Source organism: Calonectris borealis, chromosome 15 (assembly GCF_964195595.1).
Source record: "Calonectris borealis chromosome 15, bCalBor7.hap1.2, whole genome shotgun sequence".
Classification (NCBI taxonomy): Eukaryota; Metazoa; Chordata; class Aves; order Procellariiformes; family Procellariidae; genus Calonectris; species Calonectris borealis.
The window spans coordinates 2,398,537-2,418,263 of record NC_134326.1 but is presented as its reverse complement, the minus strand read 5'-3'; the positions used below and the strand labels follow the sequence as shown (position 1 = coordinate 2,418,263).

At 55.6% G+C, this 19,727-nt stretch overlaps 2 protein-coding genes across 2 annotated transcripts; both read right to left on the bottom strand.

The window, feature by feature from the left end:
- On the bottom strand, nt 1-3,526 carry LOC142088934 (protocadherin alpha-2-like). Its single transcript, XM_075164808.1, has 2 exons — nt 813-3,526; nt 1-27 (listed from the first exon to the last, which is right to left on the bottom strand). Exons 1-2 carry the CDS (start codon nt 3,273-3,275, stop codon nt 1-3), a joined length of 2,490 nt encoding a protein of 829 aa, XP_075020909.1. The 5' UTR covers nt 3,276-3,526.
- Nucleotides 3,527-9,041: 5,515 nt separating this feature from the next.
- Nucleotides 9,042-18,081, bottom strand: LOC142088933 (protocadherin alpha-2-like). The gene is made up of 2 exons (XM_075164807.1): nt 13,097-18,081; nt 9,042-9,068 (listed from the first exon to the last, which is right to left on the bottom strand). The coding sequence occupies exons 1-2, from the start codon at nt 15,563-15,565 to the stop codon at nt 9,042-9,044; spliced, it is 2,496 nt and encodes an 831-aa protein (XP_075020908.1). The 5' UTR covers nt 15,566-18,081.
- Nucleotides 18,082-19,727: the final 1,646 nt, after the last annotated feature.

Genomic DNA, 19,727 nt, shown 5'->3' with positions numbered 1-19,727 from the left:
TCACTGGCAAGGAATGCAGTCCACAACCTGGGGGAAAGGGGCAGCAGGAAAAGAAAAAGACAATTCCCGTTTCTGACACCTACCTTGCATCACACTCCTCTCCCTGAACACTTTATACTACTAAGTAGAAAAAAAGAACATGGGAAAAATCCATATTGCCTTCCCGACTTTGATAATGACTCTGATGGGCCAAACAAAATGGCGAAATTACACTACGGGGACAGAAAACCCTGAATCCCTACTGGCACCTTCCATCACGATCTTGCAAAGAATAGTCAAAGAGGAGGAGGACAGAGCTTTCCACAAGAAACCACATCTCATACCAGCACGGGCTGCACTCAGCAAAGGCAGTAAGGGAGTAAAGAGTGCCTGGGGGACTCTCACCACCACAGCCTGCGTCTCTTGCAGAACTTCAGCAAGCTCGGGTGGAAATGCTACACAACACCACGCGACAGCGTCTCCAAAGCCGGTACCGTGGCACCTCTCATCGACATCGGCAGCGATTTAATTCTACGGGAGAACAACTCCCACCCAGAACAGCAAACCTCAGCTGCCGACGGCAACTGCTGCTGCCTGCGGCAATACCTTTCCTTTTGCCCCCAAAGCGACAGCCGAGGGGCTCCGGCAAGGACGCCAAGGCAGATGCAAAGGGCCCCTTCACATCCTTAAGCACCCGCCAAGCACCCACCGCCCGCACGCCCCGCGGGCTCAGCCCGGCTCCCACCAGCGCCTCCCCACCCCCAGGGCGAGAAGGGAGCGCGAGGACGAGGGGGAAGGCGGGGGCGAGAGGCGGGGAAGGGAGGGCCACTGACCGTGTCCGGGAGAGCGGGCGGCTCCGGCTGCGTCTCCTTCGCCGCGGGGCCGGGCGGCGCCGGGAAGTTGGGGCTGAAAACCATCAGGTCGCTCTTGCCCGCGCCGTCCGCCACGCACAGGCTCCGGCTCTGCCGCTGCGAGTACGACCAGCTCCCCACTTCGCTGGCGCACACCAGCGTCGCCGGCCCGGGCCCCGACAGCACGGCCGCCCGCGGCGCCCACCGCGACGCCCCGTACAGCACCACCGCCAGCAGGAACAGGCTCGACACCGCGCAGATGGCCACCACCAGCCACACGTTCGTCGACGACGACGACGCCGCGCCGGCCTCCGCGCCCGCCGCCGGCCGCAGCCCCGCCCCCGGCGAGGACGAGGACGAGCCCGCGGCCGCCAGCGCCGCCTCGGCGGCCTCCCCCAGCGACACGCTCAGCGTGGCCGTGGCCGAGCGCGCCGGCTCCCCGTGGTCCCGCACCACGATCACCAGCCTCTGCCGCGGGCCGTCCGCCTCCTCCAGCGCCCGCGCCGTGCTCACCTCGCCGCTGTACAGCCCCACGCGGAACGGGCCCTTCCCCCGCGGCTCCCACAGCTCGTAGCGCAGCCACGCGTTGTAGCCCGAGTCCGCGTCCACCGCGCGGATCTTCGCCACCACCTGCCCCGCCGGCGCCCCCCACGCCGCCCACGCCCACAACGCCCCCGAGACCGGCCCCGACGCCGCCGAGACCGCGGCCCCGGGCTCCGGCCCGACGCCGGCAGGCGCCAGCAGCGCCGGCGCGTTGTCGTTCTCGTCCACAACGAAGAGCTGCACCGTGGCGTTGCCGCACAGCGGCGGCTCCCCCGCGTCCACCGCCCGCACCTCGAACTGCAGCACCTGCACCTCCTCGTAGTCCAACGGCTGCAGCGCCCACAGCCGCCCGCTCTCCGCGTCCACCGACACGTAACTCGACGCCGGACGCCACCCGCCGCCCGCCGCCGCGCCCACGCCGCCGCCACCGCCCTCCGCCACCGAGTAGCTCACGCGCCCGTTGCCCGCCTCGTCCGGGTCCCGCGCCCACAGCCGCGCCAGCTCCGCGCCCGCCGCGTTGTTCTCCCGCGCCAGCACCGTGTACACGGCCTGCGCGAACGCCGGCGCGTTGTCGTTCACGTCCGACACCGGCACCCGCAGCCCGCGGCTGGCGCGCAGCGGCGGCGCCCCGCCGTCCTCCGCCCGCACCTCCACCTCGTACTCCGCCACCCGCTCCCGGTCCAGCGCCTCCCGCAGCACCAGCGAGTACGACCCCGCCAGCCTCGCCACCAGCCCGAACGGCGCCGCCGGCCGCACCGCGCAGCGCACCCGCCCGTTCGCCCCCGAGTCCCGGTCCGACACGCTCAGCAGCGCCACCACCGTCCCCACCGCCGCGTCCTCCGGCACCGGCACCGACAGCGACGTCACCCACACCTCCGGCGCGTTGTCGTTCACGTCCAGCACCTCCAGCTCCACGCTGCAGTGACCCGACAACGGAGGCCAACCTTTGTCTCTCGCTTCCACTTGCAACTCGTGTAAAGGGACCTCTTCGAAGTCCAGGGCGCCCGTCAGTCGGATCTCGCCCGTCTTCGCATCAATGGTGAAGAGATCTTTGTTACCAGCAGGAACCGAACTGACGATGCTGTAAGAAAACTCCTTACTGAGACCCTCGTCCGGATCCGTGGCGTTCAGCCGCGCCACCAGCGTCCCCTCTGCAGCGCTCTCCGGCAGCTGCACTTTATACACCGACTGGTTGAACTGGGGCGCGTTGTCGTTCGCGTCCAGCACCGAGATCACCAGCTCCATCGTGCCCGTCAGCGACGGCCGGCCCCCGTCACTTGCCGTCAACACCAAACGGTGCACGGGCATCGTCTCCCGGTCCAGCGGTTGCGCGAGCACCAGGAATAGAGATTTCCTGTATTCATCAGAGGATTTAACATCGAGCGTAAAGTGCTCGCTGGGGCTGAGTGTGTAGGAGAGCTGCGCGTTGGCTCCGACATCTGCATCCGACGCGCCCTCCAGCGGAAACCGAGACCCCGCAGGGGAGTTCTCCGGTAAACTCAGGTTTTTCCGGGCGGCGGGGAAGAGCGGAGCGTTGTCGTTGATGTCGGTGACCTCCAGCTCCACGTGGAAGACGCGCAGCGGCCGCTCCACCAGCATCTCCAGCCGCAGGGCGCACGGCGCGCTCTTCCCGCACAGCTCCTCCCGGTCCAGCCGCGAGCTCACCACCAGCGCCCCGCTCGCCCCGCTCACCTCCACGCTCGCCCGCCGGCCCTGCGCCACCAGCCGCAGCCGCCGCGCCTCCGGCTCGCCCGCCTCCAGGCCCAGGTCCTGCGCCAGCCGGCCCACCACCGTCCCGGCCTTGGCTTCCTCCGGCACCGAGTAGCGCACCTGCCCGCCGCCCAGCGCCCAGGCCGCCTGCAGCACCAGCACCCGCACCACGGGCCCCCAGCACACGCCCATCGCCGCCGCCGCCGCCGCCGCCCGCCCGGGCCCCGCACGGCTCCCCGCCGCCGCCCGCACGCACCGGCTCTCCTGCCCGCCCCGCGCCGCCCCCCCGCGCTCACAGCCGGGCTCTCCGCCGCGCCGGGGCGGAGCCGCCTCGCCGCTCCGCCGCCGTTGCTGAGCCTGCAGCGACACCGTGCGCTGCTCCGCCGCCTCGCACGCTCCTGCCCCGGCCCCGCGCTGCTCATCTCCTCTGCCGTCTCTGCCTTCACCTCTTTCTTTTTATTCTTTCTTTTCCTCTTTTTTCCTCTTTTTTTCCTCCTTATTTCTTTTTTGTTTCTTGCTTGCTGTTTGCTTGCATAGATTCCTTCCTTTTCTCTTCCTTTCCTTCTTCCTCTTTCTTTCTTTATTTCTTTCTTCTTTTCTTTCTTTCTTTCAGTGCTCTTCGTTCCTTATCTCTTTCTTCCTTTCTCTTTCCTACTTTGTTTTCTTCTCTTTCTACTATCTTCTTTTTACTCCGTCTCCTTCTTCTTCCATTTGTTCCTTGTCCTCCTTCTGTTCTTTCTCCTTTTCGGTCTTGCCCTGCCCTGCCCGATTTTTACCCGATGGCTTTCCCTTTTCTTCCCATCCTTCTCTCTTCTTTACCCCCGCTCGCAGCTCACCAGTCGCCTCCGGCGCCGCGGCGGAGACCATCAAAGACAAAGCCATCAGCGCTAATTACGGGGCATTAGCGCTAATTACGGGGCATCAGCGCCGGAGCGCGCTACTCTGACCAAGGGGGAGGCGGTTAGCGACCAACTCCGTTCCGCCTCTAGAGGTTACGTTGCTGCGTTCTCCTAATCTCGTCTATCACCTCTTCCTTCCTTCCCTTTCTTTCTTTCTTCCTTTCTTGCTTTTTACTTGCATAGATTCCCTCCTTTCCTTTTTCCTTTCCTTCCGGATTCTTCTGCAAGATATCTTTGCTGCACCCTGGCAATCTCCTTTACAGTTTCTTCCTTTTTTCTCTTGTTATCTTCCTTCTTTCCTTAATTTCTTCCTTGCTTCCTTTCTTTCTTCTGTGCTTTTTTCTTTCTTTCTTTCTTTCTTTCTTTCTTGCCTTCTTTATTCCTTTCTCTCCCTCACCACCTTTCTGTGTACAGGGATAGCGTCCGGGCATGCAAGGAAACTTGTTTCTTTTTTGTTTTTCTTTTTTTTTCTCATTTTATCTTCTTTCTCTCTATTGCTTGCTTTGTTCTGGATTGCTTTTCTTTCCCTCTGTTGTTTCTTCCTTCCTTCTCTGCTTTCTCCTCTTTCTCCTTCTCCTCTCTTCACTGTCCTTTCCTCCCATTCTCTTCTTCTTCACTCTTTCTCTCTTGCCTCCTTTACCAACGTGTTTTCTATATGACTCTTTCTTTTCTTCCTTTCGTCTTTTTTCTCTTTCCTACTTCTTTTCCTTCTTTTCCTTCTTTTTTTTTTTTTTTTGCCTTACCCTGCTGTATTATTGCCTCACCTTCTCTTCTGCTTCCATCCTTGACTCTTCTTTTTTCCCTTTACCAAAAGATTTTCTACATGTCTACACCACGCTCAACATGAAGCACGGACATGCCCTTTGGCAAGAGCTCTCATTCATTTTCCCTTCTGCCTTCCATCCATCCAGATGGGGAAAACCTTCCTGCTTTCCTCCAGCCTATGCAAGACAGACAGACTGCCCCTTCACGTCCGCTTCCCTCCCCTTCTGGAAGAAGACCACATCCTTCAGCCTCCAGTCCTCTCAAAGAACACGGCAAATAACAGGCGATCATATGGCAAAGAACAGCTCTGCTACACTCTAACAGTTTGATGTCCTTCTTATCTTGAGGTGCCCAAAACTGCACACAATGCTCAAGGTGGGGCCGCACCGCTGCAGTGTAGACTGGGACATCACCTCCATCGACCTCTCCACACTCCCAAGACCATTGAAAAATAATGGAGAGAGGTCCCATGATAACATCGGCCAGCTCTTTCAGTACCCTGGGGCTCCATAGACTTAGGTGTCTCCAGCTGGAGCAGCAAGTCTCAAACGAGTTCACAGTTGGCTGGGGGTTTATATTTCCTGCACTCACGCTCTTCCAACACAGGGCTCCGGGGGTCCCAGGGCTCATCATTGGTGTTAAAGACACAGGCAAAGAAGCCATTAAACATCTCTGCTTTGCCTACATCCCTATTTGTGAGGTGGCCGACCTCATCAAGTAACGGACTGATGTTATCTCTGATCCTCCTTTTGCTGTCAACATATTTAAAAAAGCCCTTTTTCTTGTCCTTTACAGTGCTGGCCAGCTTGAACTGAAACACAAGCCCAAGCTCCACGTACTTGCACGTCTGTGCAAACAGGCTCCAAAGAGTCCAAACAACGCACGGTGGGAGAAATTTCCTTCAGGAACTCAAACCCATCACAGCCCAGCACTACAGTCCTCTACGAAGGCTGAAAATGCATGGGGCAACTGCAGCTCCTGAGAACTCTTCATGTACCTTGATGAAGAGCTATTCTTCCAGATTCATTTTCACCTGCACGCTGAAGGGCAAGCACTTGCTTTAACTTGCCGGCAGGCATGCAATGCCAGGACATTGCAGCAAGAACCTTGTTACCCAAGGGATTTAGTCCCCGTGGAATACCTCTCCTTCGTTAGCATGATCCACGCATCACACAGCCAGACAAAAGCCACCAAGGTAACAGCACGACATTTGCACTGAGAACATCTCCTTCATGCCCAACACATCCACTCCAAGAAATGCACTGGGGTCCCTCCTCCCTCTGTCCTCGCTGCCACTTGCTCCCACTGGGCCTAGAAGCAGCGGGAAAAGAACGAGAGCAGGCACTGGTGCTTTGCTGCTCCAAACCCACAGGCATTACAATCCAGGCAACATTCCGTCGATCCAACATAAAGATGCCACAACTGAACAGGAACAAAAGTACACCTGCCTCTCAAACACATCCACTTCAGGTGTGAGTGACTTACCTGTAGCATCACTGGTTACCTTACTCCGTGCCACTCAGAGGATCACTGCCACAATACCCAGACATTGCTCAACCACAACAGCGTGCCCCAGCAATAAAACCCAGTCTCAGCGTGACACAGGCCTTTGCACATCCTCACCTTCCCTCATGATTGGCACAAAGAACACATGGAGGACTGCAGAGATACTCACTCTCTGGCAGACTCTTCCCAGTTGCAAGACCTTCAGCCTCAATCTTTTTCAGCAATCTCGGATGGAAACACCACAGAGCTGTACTGTAGAGTTCTTAAGGATTCTGTGATTAGAGCTGTGACAGCTCTCATCCAGTCTGCACGGATTTTATTGTTTGAGAGAACCACGCCAAATGCTGAGCCGCAATGCACTCACGATATCAACTGGGTGGGAGGATTTGTACCACACAAAACCAGAGCTGGGCTGCTGTGAAGGATTTGGCGTGTACGTGCACATATCTGAGTTAAGCATGACAAGGGGACACACCATCTCTACCGAGGCCGTCTCTACCAAGTGCACAAGAAGGGGAAGTCAAGCCCACGCAGATTACACACACCTCCAAATCACATTTGCTTACAAATCCCATTTGAGGAGGAGCAAGGAACAATCATGGCAACATCAATGGATGCAGAAGCTGCTATAGATGCCCACCACTACACAAGGACACCAGACTGAAGCACTACCCTCCCACAACACCTTGTCCAGAACAGGAGCAAAAAGGTTCATCAGACATTATTCAGCAGGCTGCATCTCTTACCCTCTTACCAACACATTGCCTACGTCAGGCAGGCAGCAGCACAAGGGACTCTCTCTGGTGGGGGATCTTCATAACCTCAAAAGACATTGGGGGCATTTCAATACCATACACTATCTCAACATCAGGAAGGCCTCCAACTCCACACCCTTGCAGCCTGGGAAAGGATCCTGGGCAAGAACACTCTGTGGCCTTCCTGCCTCATGCTTTCCTCTAAGCATCCTCCATTCCCCACTCTGCAACCTGTTCTCCAGACAAGCACATCATCTCCCATTCTTCTCTTGTGACATGATCTTCCCAAGGATTTCCAGTTCCCTCAGACAAATCTTCCCACTGCTCAAGATCACCCTTCACATCAGGACATGGCCAGGCCCTACTCAGTGCCACTGACACATTCCCCTCTGCGACATGCCACAGGTTCCTTTCCCACCTCAGGGCTCACTCCAGCTTTTGTGGACCCTTCCATCAATGACAGCACCATAGAAAAACACAAAGATGGTATCGCAGACATGGTGTCCAGCAGACTCTCCACAGCTTACCCTTCATGTTTTGCAATGCTTCAGCAATCTCAGATGGAAATCTTACACACCTGGGAGCAATACTACTTCCAAAGATGATTATAGAATCACAGAATCATTGATGTTGGAAAAGACCCTTGACATCATTGAGTCCAACACGGCCAAGTCCACCACTAAACCATATCCCTATAAACGCCACGTCTACACATATTTTAAATACCTCCAGGGATGGTAACTCAACCACTTCTCGCGGCAGCCTGTTCCAATGTTTGACAATCCTGTCAGTGAAGAAATTTTTCCTCAATATCCAATCTAAACCTCCTCTGGTGCAACTTGAGGTCATTTCCTCTCGTCCTATCACTTACTACTTGGGAATAGAGACCAACACCCACCTCATTACAACCTCCTTTCAGGTAGTTGTAGAGCTCACCCCTCAGCCTCCTTTTCTCCAGACCAAACAACCCCTTGCTCCCTCAGCCGCTCCTCAGAAGTCTTGTTCTATAGGCCCTTCACCAACTTCCTTGCTCTTCCTTGGACATGCTCCAGCACCCCAATGTCTTTCTTACAGTGAGGGGCCCAAAACTGAACACAGTATTTGAGGTGTGGTCTCACCAGTGCCCAGTACAAAGGGATGATCACTTCCCTAGTCCTGCTGGCTGCGCTATTTCTCAAACAAGTCAGGATGCTATTGGCCTTCTTGGCCACCTGGGCACACTGATGGCTCATATTCAGCCGGCTGTCAACCAATATCCCCAGGTCTTTTTCCACTGGGTTGCTTTCCAGCCACTCTTCCCCAAGCCTGTAGCGTTGCATGGGGTTGTTGTGACCCAAGTGCAGGATGCAGCACTTGGCCTTGTTGCACCTCATACAACTGGCCTCAGCCTACCAATCCAACCTGTCCAGATTCCTCTGAAGAGACAACTTGCTGTCGTCTACAAACTTACTGAGGGTGCACTCGATCCCCGCATGCAGATCATTGATAAAGATATGAAACAGAACTGGCCCCAATACTGAGCCCTGGGGAACACCACTTGTGGTGATCGGCCGCCAACTGGATTGAACTCCAGTCACCACAACTCTTTGGGCCCAGCCATCCAGCCAGTTGTTTACCCAGCAAAGGGTACACCCGTCCAAGCCACGAGCAGCCAATTTCTCCAGGAGAAAGCTGTGGGAAATGGTGTCAAAGGCTTTATTAAAGTCCAGGTAAACAGCACCCACTGCCATCCCTCATCCACTAAGTGGGTCAGCTTGTCATAGAAGGAGATCAGGTTTATGCCTTTCATAAACCCATGATGTCGGGACAGCCCTAATGACAACGGGCATTGATTTCCTACTGTGAGAGAGTAATCCAAATGCTGACGAGCACAGCACTGTAACGGATGATATCTAATGTGTAGGAAAATTTGGGGTTATTTGGTTTGGGGTTTTTTTGGTTGAAAAGAAGGTTTACAGAGCTGTAGTAAGGTTGTTGCTGCTGATCCAAACACTGAAAGAACATCAAAACAGGCCAGTGTACATCATGACACTTCACTGGCCAGGAATGCCATCCACAACCTAGGGGGAAGGGGGAGCGGGCCTCTGGAGATGGACTTGGGAGTACTGGTGGATGAAAAACTGAATATGAGCCAGCAATGTGCGCTCACAGCCCAGAAAGCCAATCATGCCCTGGGCTGCATCAAAAGAAGTGTGGCTAGCAGGTCGGGGGAGGTGATTCTCCCCCTCCACTCCGCTCTTGTGACTCCCCACCTGGAGCACTGTGTTCAGCTTGGGGTTCACAGCATAAGAAAGACATGGGCTTGCTTGAGCAGGTCCAGAGGAGGGCCACAAAGGTGATCGGGGGGCTGGAGCACTTCCCCTTTGAGGACAGGCTGAGAGAGTTGGCGTTGTTTAGCCTAGAGAAGGGAAGGCTCTGGGGAGACCTTATAGCAGCCTTCCACTGCTTAAAGGGGGCCGACAGGGAAGATGGGGAGGGATTCTTTATCAGGGAGTGTAGTGATGGGATGAGGGGTAACGTTTTTAAACTGAAAGAGGGTAGTTTTAGATTAGATATTAATCCTCCCCTGTGAAGGTGGTGGGACACTGGAACAGGTTGCCCACAGGAGTTGTGGATGCCCCCTCCCTGGAAGTGTTCAAGGCCAGGTTGGATGAGGCTTTGAGCAACCTGATCTAGTGGAAGATGTGCCTGCTCGTTGCAGGCGGGTTGGAACTAGACAATTTTAAAGGTCCCCTCCAACCCAAACCATTCTATGATTCTATGATCCTGGCAACATCAACAGCTGTGGAAGCTGCTATAGATGCCCACCACTACACAAGGACAGCAGGTTGAAGCACTACCCTCCCACAACACCTTGGCCAAAACAGGAGCAAAAAGGTTCATCAGACAGTGGAGGCTCAATCTGACTTTTGCTTACCCTTCCCATCAAGGAGAGCACCATAGTAACATTACAGATGGCATCATATACATCGTGTCTGGCAGACCCTCTGCTGCTGACCCTTCATTTTTGGCAATGCTTCAGCTATCTCAGATGGAAAAGTGGTGGACCTGGGAGCAATACTCTTCCTAAAGGTGATGTTGGGATAACCCTAAATGGCAAGGGCATTGATTTCATGCTCTGAGAGAAAAACCAAAATGTTGATGAGCACACCACCGTAACAGATGATATCGACTGTGTAGGAGAATTTGCTTTGGGTTTTATTAGGGAGGGGTGGTTCTTTTTTGTTGTTGTTGTTGAAAGATCTTTCTTTCTTTTCAGAAAATAAGATTTCCAGGGCTTTTGAAACAATGTGGCTGTTGATACAAATTTTGAAAGAACATCAAAACAGGCCAGGGCATTTCACGCTACTTCTCTGGCCAGGAACGCAAACCCACAACCTGGGGGACAGGCGGAGCAGGAAAAGAAAAAGAAAATTCCTGTTTCTGACACCTATCTTGCATCACACTCCTCTCCCTGAACACTTTATACTACTAAGATGGTTACAACATACTTGAAAAAAGAACACAGGAAAAGTCCGCAATGCCTTCCCTACTTTCATAATGAGTCTGGTAGTACAACCAAAACGGAGAATTTTTCTCTCCATGGGGAGAGAAAACCTTCAAATCCCAATTGTCACCTTCCATCACATCTCTCCCAGAGGACAACCAAAGAAGAGGAGGACAGAGCTTTCGACAATGCTGATACCAGCACAGCCTGCAGTCAGCAATGGTAATAAGGGAATAAATAGCGCTGAGGGACTGTCACCTCCACAGCCTGTGTCTCTTGTAGAACTTCAGCAAGCTCGGGTGGAAATGCTACACTCCAGCAAGCGAGAGCGTCTAAGGCATTGCTAATGCACTAAGGCATTGCTCCACCACAGTAACAGGCCCCAGCTCTAAACCCAGCTCTGAGCATGACCCAGGCCTTGGCACATCCTCACCTTCCCTCACGATCGGCACAAAGAACATATGGAAGACTGCAAAGCCACATAGCGTCTGGCAGGCTCTTCTCAGCTGTGTGAACCCTGAATCCTCCTGCCTTTTCAGCAATCTCAGATAAACACACCACAGAGCTGCACATTAGAGTTCTTAAGGATTCTTTCATTAGAGGTGTGACAGCTCAGATCCCACTCCACACAGATTTTATTCTTTGACAGAACCACACCAAATGCCGAAGCATAAGCACACTCACGGTATCAACTGGCTGGCAGAATTTGTACCATCGAAAAAGAGAGCTGGGCTCCTGCTCTGGAGGGTTTGGCGTGTACGTGCATGTAATCAAATGAGTAAAGCATGACAAGGGGACACAGCATCTGTACTGAGGCCGACTGTGCAAATGCACAAGCAGGCGAGGTCAAGATTATACCCACCTCCTCATATGCCCTTATAAATCCTGCCTGAGGAGGAGCAAGGAACCATCGTGGCAACATCAACGGCTCTGGAAGCTCCTGTAGATGCCCACCACAACACAGGGACAGCAGATTGAAGCACCACCCTCCCAAAACACCTTGCCCAAAACAGGAGCAAAAAGGTTCATCAGACAGTATTCAGCAGTCTGCATCTCACCCCCTCTTACCAACACATTCCCTACATCAGGCAGGCAGCAGCACAAGCGACTGACCCTGGTGCAAAATATTTACAATCTCAAAGGACATTGTGGACATTTCAATACCACACACTAGCTCAAGACCAGGAAGGCCTCCAACTCCAAGATCCTTGGGAGCCTGAGAAAGGATCCTGCAAAAGAACACTCCGTGCCCATCCTGCCTCGGGCTTTCCTCTAGGCATCCTCCATTCCCCACTCTGCGACTTGCGTTCTCCAGACAAGCACACATCTCCCATTCTTCTCTTCTTACAACACGGCCCATGGTCTTCCCAAGGATTTCCAGTTCCCTCAGACAAGTGTTCCCACTGCTCAAAGTCACATCAGGAAAGGGCCAGGCCCTACTCAATGCCACTGCCACATTCCCTTCTGTGACATGCCACAGTTTCCTTTCCCACCTCAGGGCTCGCTCCACCTTTTGCAGGCCCTTCCCTGCAATGAGAGCACCATAGTAAACATACAGATGGTACCATATACACGGTGTTGGCAGACCCTCTGCTGCTGACCCTTCATGTTTGGCAATGCTTCAGATACCTTGGGTGGAAATGTGCAAACCTGGGAGCAATACTATTTCTGAAAGTGATGTTGGGACAGCTCTGATGACAAAGGCATTGATTTCATGTGCTGAAGGAAAAACCAAAACGTTGATGAGCACACCACCGTAACAGATGATAGCGACTGTTGGGAGAATTTGATTTGGGTTTTGTTAGGGATCAGTGGTTCTTTGGTTATGGTTTTTTTTTTCTTTATTTGTTTTTCTTTTCATAAAATAAGATTTCCAGGGCTTTTGAAACAGTGTGGCTCCTGATACACTTAGCTTGCTACAGTAACACCAGTAACAACATACTTGGAAAAAGAACACAGGAAAAGTCCGTATTGCCTTCCCTGCTTTCATAATGACTCTGGTGGGTGAATACAAATGGAGAAATTACACCATGGGCACAGAAAACCCTGAATCCCGACTGTCACCTTCCATCATGTCTTTGGCAAAGGAGAATCAGGGAGGAGGAGGACAGAGTTTTCCACAAGAAACCACATCTCATACCAGCACGGGCTGCACTCAGCAAAGGCAATAAGGCAGTAAAGAGTGCAGCCTGCGTGTCTTGCAGAACTTCAGCAAGCTCGGGTGGAAACAACACCAAGCGAGAGCATGTCCGAAGCCAGTGCCGTGGCACCTCTCATCGACATCGGCAGCGATTTAATTCTACGGGAGAACAACTCCCACCCAGAACAGCAAACCTCAGCTGCCGACGGCAACTGCTGCTGCCTGCGGCAATACCTTTCCTTTTGCCCCCAAAGCGACAGCCGAGGGGCTCCGGCAAGGACGCCAAGGCAGATGCAAAGGGCCCCTTCACATCCTTAAGCACCCGCCAAGCACCCACCGCCCGCACGCCCCGCGGGCTCAGCCCGGCTCCCACCAGCGCCTCCCCAGCCCCAGGGCGAGAAGGAAGGGCGAGGACGAGGGGGAAGGCGGGGGCGAGAGGCGGGGAAGGGAGGGCCACTGACCGTGTCCGGGAGAGCGGGAGGCTCCGGCTGCGTCTCCTTCGCCGCGGGGCCGGGCGGCGCCGGGAAGTTGGGGCTGAAAACCATCAGGTCGCTCTTGCCCGCGCCGTCCGCCACGCACAGGCTCCGGCTCTGCCGCTGCGAGTACGACCAGCTCCCCACTTCGCTGGCGCACACCAGCGTCGCCGGCCCGGGCCCCGACAGCACGGCCGCCCGCGGCGCCCACCGCGACGCCCCGTACAGCACCACCGCCAGCAGGAACAGGCTCGACACCGCGCAGATGGCCACCACCAGCCACACGTTCGTCGACGACGCCGCCGTCGCGCCGGCCTCCGTGCCCGCCGCCGGCCGCAGCCCCGCCCCCGGCGAGGACGAGGACGAGCCCGCGGCCGCCAGCGCCGCCTCGGCGGCCTCCCCCAGCGACACGCTCAGCGTGGCCGTGGCCGAGCGCGCCGGCTCCCCGTGGTCCCGCACCACGATCACCAGCCTCTGCCGCGGGCCGTCCGCCTCCTCCAGCGCCCGCGCCGTGCTCACCTCGCCGCTGTACAGCCCCACGCGGAACGGGCCCTTCCCCCGCGGCTCCCACAGCTCGTAGCGCAGCCACGCGTTGTAGCCCGAGTCCGCGTCCACCGCGCGGATCTTCGCCACCACCTGCCCCGCCGGCGCCCCCCACGCCGCCCACGCCCACAACGCCCCCGAGACCGGCCCCGACGCCGCCGAGACCGCGGCCCCGGGCCCCGGCCCGACGCCGGCAGGCGCCAGCAGCGCCGGCGCGTTGTCGTTCTCGTCCACCACGAAGAGCTGCACCGTGGCGTTGCCGCACAGCGGCGGCTCCCCCGCGTCCACCGCCCGCACCTCGAACTGCGGCACCTGCACCGCCTCGTAGTCCAACGGCTGCAGCGCCCACAGCCGCCCGCTCTCCGCGTCCACCGACACGTAGCTCGACGCCGGACGCCACCCGCCGCCCGCCGCCGCGCCCCCGCCGCCGCCGCCGCCGCCCTCCGCCACCGAGTAGCTCACGCGCCCGTTGCCCGCCTCGTCCGGGTCCCGCGCCCACAGCCGCGCCAGCTCCGCGCCCGCCGCGTTGTTCTCCCGCGCCAGCACCGTGTACACGGCCTGCGCGAACGCCGGCGCGTTGTCGTTCACGTCCGACACCGGCACCCGCAGCCCGCGGCTGGCGCGCAGCGGCGGCGCCCCGCCGTCCTCCGCCCGCACCTCCACCTCGTACTCCGCCACCCGCTCCCGGTCCAGCGCCTCCCGCAGCACCAGCGAGTACGAGCCCGCCAACCTCGCCACCAGCCCGAACGGCGCCGCCGGCCGCACCGCGCAGCGCACCCGCCCGTTCGCCCCCGAGTCCCGGTCCGACACGCTCAGCAGCGCCACCACCGTCCCCACCGCCGCGTCCTCCGGCACCGGCACCGACAGCGACGTCACCCACACCTCCGGCGCGTTGTCGTTCACGTCCAGCACCTCCAGCTCCACGCTGCAGTGACCCGACAGCGGCGGCGTCCCTTTGTCCCTTGCTTCAATACGGAAATCAAATATACTGACTTCTTCGAAGTCCAGGGCGCCCGTGAGACGGATCTCCCCCGTATTCGGATTGACGGTAATCACATCTCTTCCACTCAGGGGAAAGAAGTGGGTCGCCGTGTAGGTCACCTCACTGTTAATTCCCTCGTCCGGATCCGTGGCGTTCAGCCGCGCCACCAGCGTCCCCTCTGCAGCGCTCTCCGGCAGCTGCACTTTATACACCGACTGGTTGAACTGGGGCGCGTTGTCGTTCGCGTCCAGCACCGAGATCACCAGCTCCATCGTGCCCGTCAGCGACGGCCGGCCACCGTCACTCGCCGTCAACACCAAACGGTGCACGGGCATCGTCTCCCGGTCCAGCGGTTTCGTTAAAACAAGATCGGGTACAATATTTCGCTCATTCCACTTTTGTAAATCCAGACGGAAATGCTCGCTGGGGCTGAGTGTGTAGGAGAGCTGCGCGTTGGCTCCGACATCTGCATCCGACGCGCCCTCCAGCGGGAAACGAGACCCCGGCAGCGTGGTGAATTCCGCGATGCTGAGGTTTTTCCGGGCGGCGGGGAAGAGCGGAGCGTTGTCGTTGATGTCGGTGACCTCCAGCTCCACGTGGAAGACGCGCAGCGGCCGCTCCACCAGCACCTCCAGCCGCAGGGCGCACGGCGCGCTCTTCCCGCACAGCTCCTCCCGGTCCAGCCGCGAGCTCACCACCAGCGCCCCGCTCGCCCCGCTCACCTCCACGCTCGCCCGCCGGCCCTGCGCCACCAGCCGCAGCCGCCGCGCCTCCGGCTCGCCCGCCTCCAGGCCCAGGTCCTGCGCCAGCCGGCCCACCACCGTCCCGGCCTTGGCTTCCTCCGGCACCGAGTAGCGCACCTGCCCGCCGCCCAGCGCCCAGGCCGCCTGCAGCACCAGCACCCGCACCACGGGCCCCCAGCACACGCCCATCGCCGCCGCCGCCGCCGCCCGCCCGGGCCCCGCACGGCTCCGCGCCGCCGCCCGCACGCACCGGCTCTCCTGCCCGCCCCGCGCCGCCCCCCCGCGCTCACAGCCGGGCTCTCCGCCGCGCCGGGGCGGAGCCGCCTCGCCGCTCCGCCGCCGTTGCTGAGCCTGCAGCGACACCGTGCGCTGCTCCGCCGCCTCGCACGCTCCTGCCCCGGCCCCGCGCTCCTCATCTCCTCTGCCGTCTCTGCCTCCCTTCCTCCTCTTTCTGTTTCTTTTTTCTTTCCTTTTTTTTTTTTTTAATTTTCGTTGCTTGTTTGCTGTTTCCCTTTTCCTTTCTCTTTCTTCTGTTCTTCTTCTTTCTTCCTTGACGTATCTCGTTTTAGTCGTTTCTCTCGTTCTTCCTTTCTTTCCTACTGTTTTTTTCCTCTTTGTTCTTTCTTCTCTTCTTCTCTTTCCTCTGTCTTCTCTTTCCAAATTCTTCCTGCTTTCTCCTCTTTCCTTCTTCTCTTTCTCCTTTTTTCTGTGCCTTCCCTTTCTTCTCCTTTTCGGTCTTGCCTTGCCCTGCCCGATTCTTTACTCCCCTTTCCCTTCTCTTTCCATCCTTCTCACTTCTTGACCCGCGCTCTCAGCTCACCAGTCGCCTCCGGCGCCGCGGCGGAGACGGTCAAAGACGGAGCCATCAGCGCTAATTACGGGGCATCAGCGCTAATTACAGGGCATTAGCGCCGGAGTGCGCTACTCTGACCAAGGCGGAGGCTGTTAGGGACCAACTCCGTTCCGCCTCTAGAGATTACGTTGCTGCATTCTCCTAATCTCGTCTATCATCTCTTCCTTCCTTCCTTCCTTCCTTCCTTCCTTCCTTCCTTCCGTCCCTTCTAGTCTTTCTTTCTTCTTTCCTTGCTTTTTACTTCCATAGATTCTTTCCTTGCCTTTTTCCTTTCCTGCTGCGATTCTTCTGCGGGATAACGTTGGTGCATCCTGGTAATCTCCTTCATGGTTTCTTCCCTTTTTTTCGCCTTCCTTCCTTAATTACTTCCTTGCTTCTTTTTTTCTTTCTTCCTTTCTCTCCCTCAGCTGTACCTTTCTGTGTACAGTGATAGCGTCTGGGCATGCTAGTAAACTCATTCTCTCCGTCTAATGCTTGTTCCATTCTTGTTTCCTTTTCTTTCTCTTTGTTATTTTTTCCTTCCTTCTCTGCTTACTCCTCTTTTTCCTTTTCTCTTCCTTGTCCTTCCCTCCCCTTCCCTTCTTCTTCCCCCTTTGCCTCTTATTTCTCTCCTTTACCAGCATGTTTTCTATATGACTACATCACTCTCACCACGGAGCACAGACATGCCCTCTGGCAAGAGCTCTCTTTCCTGTTCCTCATCGCTTTTCATCAAGCCTTGCACAGTGTGCCGGAGTACCAAGGATGCCAGGGTCCTCAACTCTATTCAGCATGTAGAGATAACATCAGCATCCTGGTAATCTCCTCTATCGTCTCTTCCTTCCTTCCTTCTTTTCTCTTCCTTCTTTCTGTCTTCCTTCCTTGCTTTTTCCGTGCATACAGTCCTTTTTTTCCTTCTTCCTCTCTCTTTCATTCCTTCTTTCTTGTTCTTTTTCTCCTCCTTTTGCATTCTTCATCTCTTCCTTTCCCTTCCTTTCATCTTTTGTCTCTTTTCTACTTCTTTTCCTTCTCTTCCTTCTTCTTTTTTGCCTCGCCCTGCCCTATCCTTCCCTCACCTTCTCTTCTGCTTCCATCCTTGACTCTTCTTTTTCCCCTTTACCAAAAGATTTTCTACATGTCTACACCACGCTCAACATGAAGCACGGACATGCCCTTTGGCAAGAGCTCCCATTCATTTTCCCTTCCGCCTTTCACCCATCCGGACAGGGAACAACCTTCCTGCTTTCCTCCAGCCTATGCAAGACAGACAGACTGCTCCGGCACCTTCCCATCCCTCCCCTTCTGGAAGAACACCACACCCTTCAGCCTCCAGTCCTCTCAAAGAACACAGCAAGTAACAGGCAAAGAACAGCTCTGCTACACTCTAATAGTTTGATGTCCTTCTTATCTTGAGGCACCCAAAACTGCACACAGTACTCGAGGTGGGGCTGCACCACTGCAGTGTAGACTGGGACAATCACCTCCCTCGACTGGCTAGTTTTGCTATGCTTGATGCACCCCAGGACACGGCTGGCCCTTTTGGCTGCCAGGGCACACTGTTGACCCACATTCAACGTGCCATCAACCCAAACCCCCAGGTATCTTTCTGCAGGGCTGCTTTCCAGCCACTCGTCCCCCAATTTGTACATATAACTAGGATTACCCCATCCCAGGTGCACAATCTGGCACTTGCTCTTCTTAAATTTCATAGGGTTGGTGATTGCCCACATCTCTAGTCTATCCAGATCTCTCTGTAAGGCCTCTCTACCCTCGAGGGAGTCCGCAGCTCCTCCTAGTTCAGTATTGTCAGCAAACTTACTTAAGCAAACTTACTGATCATTTATAAAAACATTAAAGAGCACTGGCCCGAAAATCAAACCCTGCGGAACCCCACTGGTGACTGGCCGCCAGCCTGGTGTAACCTCATTTACTAGAACTCTTTGATCCCAACCCATCAGCCAATTGATCACCCAACGTACGATGGACTTGTCTTACGACAACTGTTATGACAGCTGTGTGCTGGACATTTTATCCAGAAGGATATGGTGAGAGACAGTATCAAAAGATTTGCTACAATCCAAAAAACCCCACATCTACTGGCTTCCCTTGCTCAGCTAGATGGCTGACCTTGTCATAAAAGGAAATTAAGTCAGTTAAACAGGACTTTCCCTTCCTGAACCCGTGCTGGCTATGACCAATGACTGCAGTGTCTCTCAAGTGTTTTTCAGTCACTCCCAGAATAACCTTCCCCACAATTTTACCAGGCACTGAAGTGAGACTGACAGGCCTGTAATTGCCAGGGTCTTCCTTCTTACCCTTCTTGAAAATTGGGACAATATTTGCCAGCTTCCAGTTGCCTGGGACCTCTCCGCACTCCCAAGACCATTGAAAAATAATGGAGAGGTCCTGTGATAACATCGGCCAGCTCTTACAGTACCCTGGGGTGAATCCCATTGGGCTCCATAGACTTAGGTGTCTCCAGCTGGAGCAGCAAGTCTCAAACGAGTTCACAGTTGGCTGGGGGTTTATATTTCCTGCACTCACGCTCTTCCAACACAGGGCTCCGGGGGTCCCAGGGCTCATCATTGGTGTTAAAGACACAGGCAAAGAAGCCATTAAACATCTCTGCTTTGCCTACATCCCTATTTGTGAGGTGGCCGACCTCATCAAATAACAGACTGATGTTATCTCTGATCCTCCTTTTGCTGTCAACATATTTTAAAAAGCCCTTTTTGTGGTCCTTCACAGTGCTGGCCAGCTTGAACTGAAACACAAGCCCAAGCTCCACGTACTTGCACGTCTGTGCAAACAGGCTCCAAAGAATCCAAACAACGCACGGTGGGAGAAATTTCCTTCGGGAACTCAAACCCATCACAGCCCAGCACTACAATCCTCCATGAAGGCTGAAAAAGCACGGGGCAACCACAGCTCCTGAGCACTCTACACATACCTTGAGGAAGAGCTATTCTTCCTGACTCATTTTCACCTGCACGCTGAAGGGCAAGCACTTGCTCTCCCTTTCTGGCAGGCATGCAATGCCAGGACATAGCAGCAAGAACCTTGTTACCCAAGGGATTCAGTCCCCATGGAATACCTCTCCTTCGCTAGCGCGATCCACGCATCACACAGCCAGACAAAAGCCACCAAGGTAACAGCACGACATTTGCACTGAGAACATCTCCTTCATGCCCAACACATCCACTCCAAGAAATGCACTGGGGTCCCTCCTCCCTCTGTCCTCGCTGCCACCTGCTTCCACTGGGCCTGGAAGCAGCGGGAAAAGAACGAGAGCAGGCACTGGTGCTTTGCTGCTCCAAACCCACAGGCATTACAATCCAGGCAACATTCCGTCGATCCAACATAAAGATGCCACAACTGAACAGGAACAAAAGTACACCTGCCTCTCAAACACACCCACTTCAGGTGTGAGTGACTTACCTGTAGCATCACTGGTTGCTTTTTCAGAAAAGAAATATTTTCAGGACAGGAGAATTGCTTTTAAAGGACATTTTCCCTTAA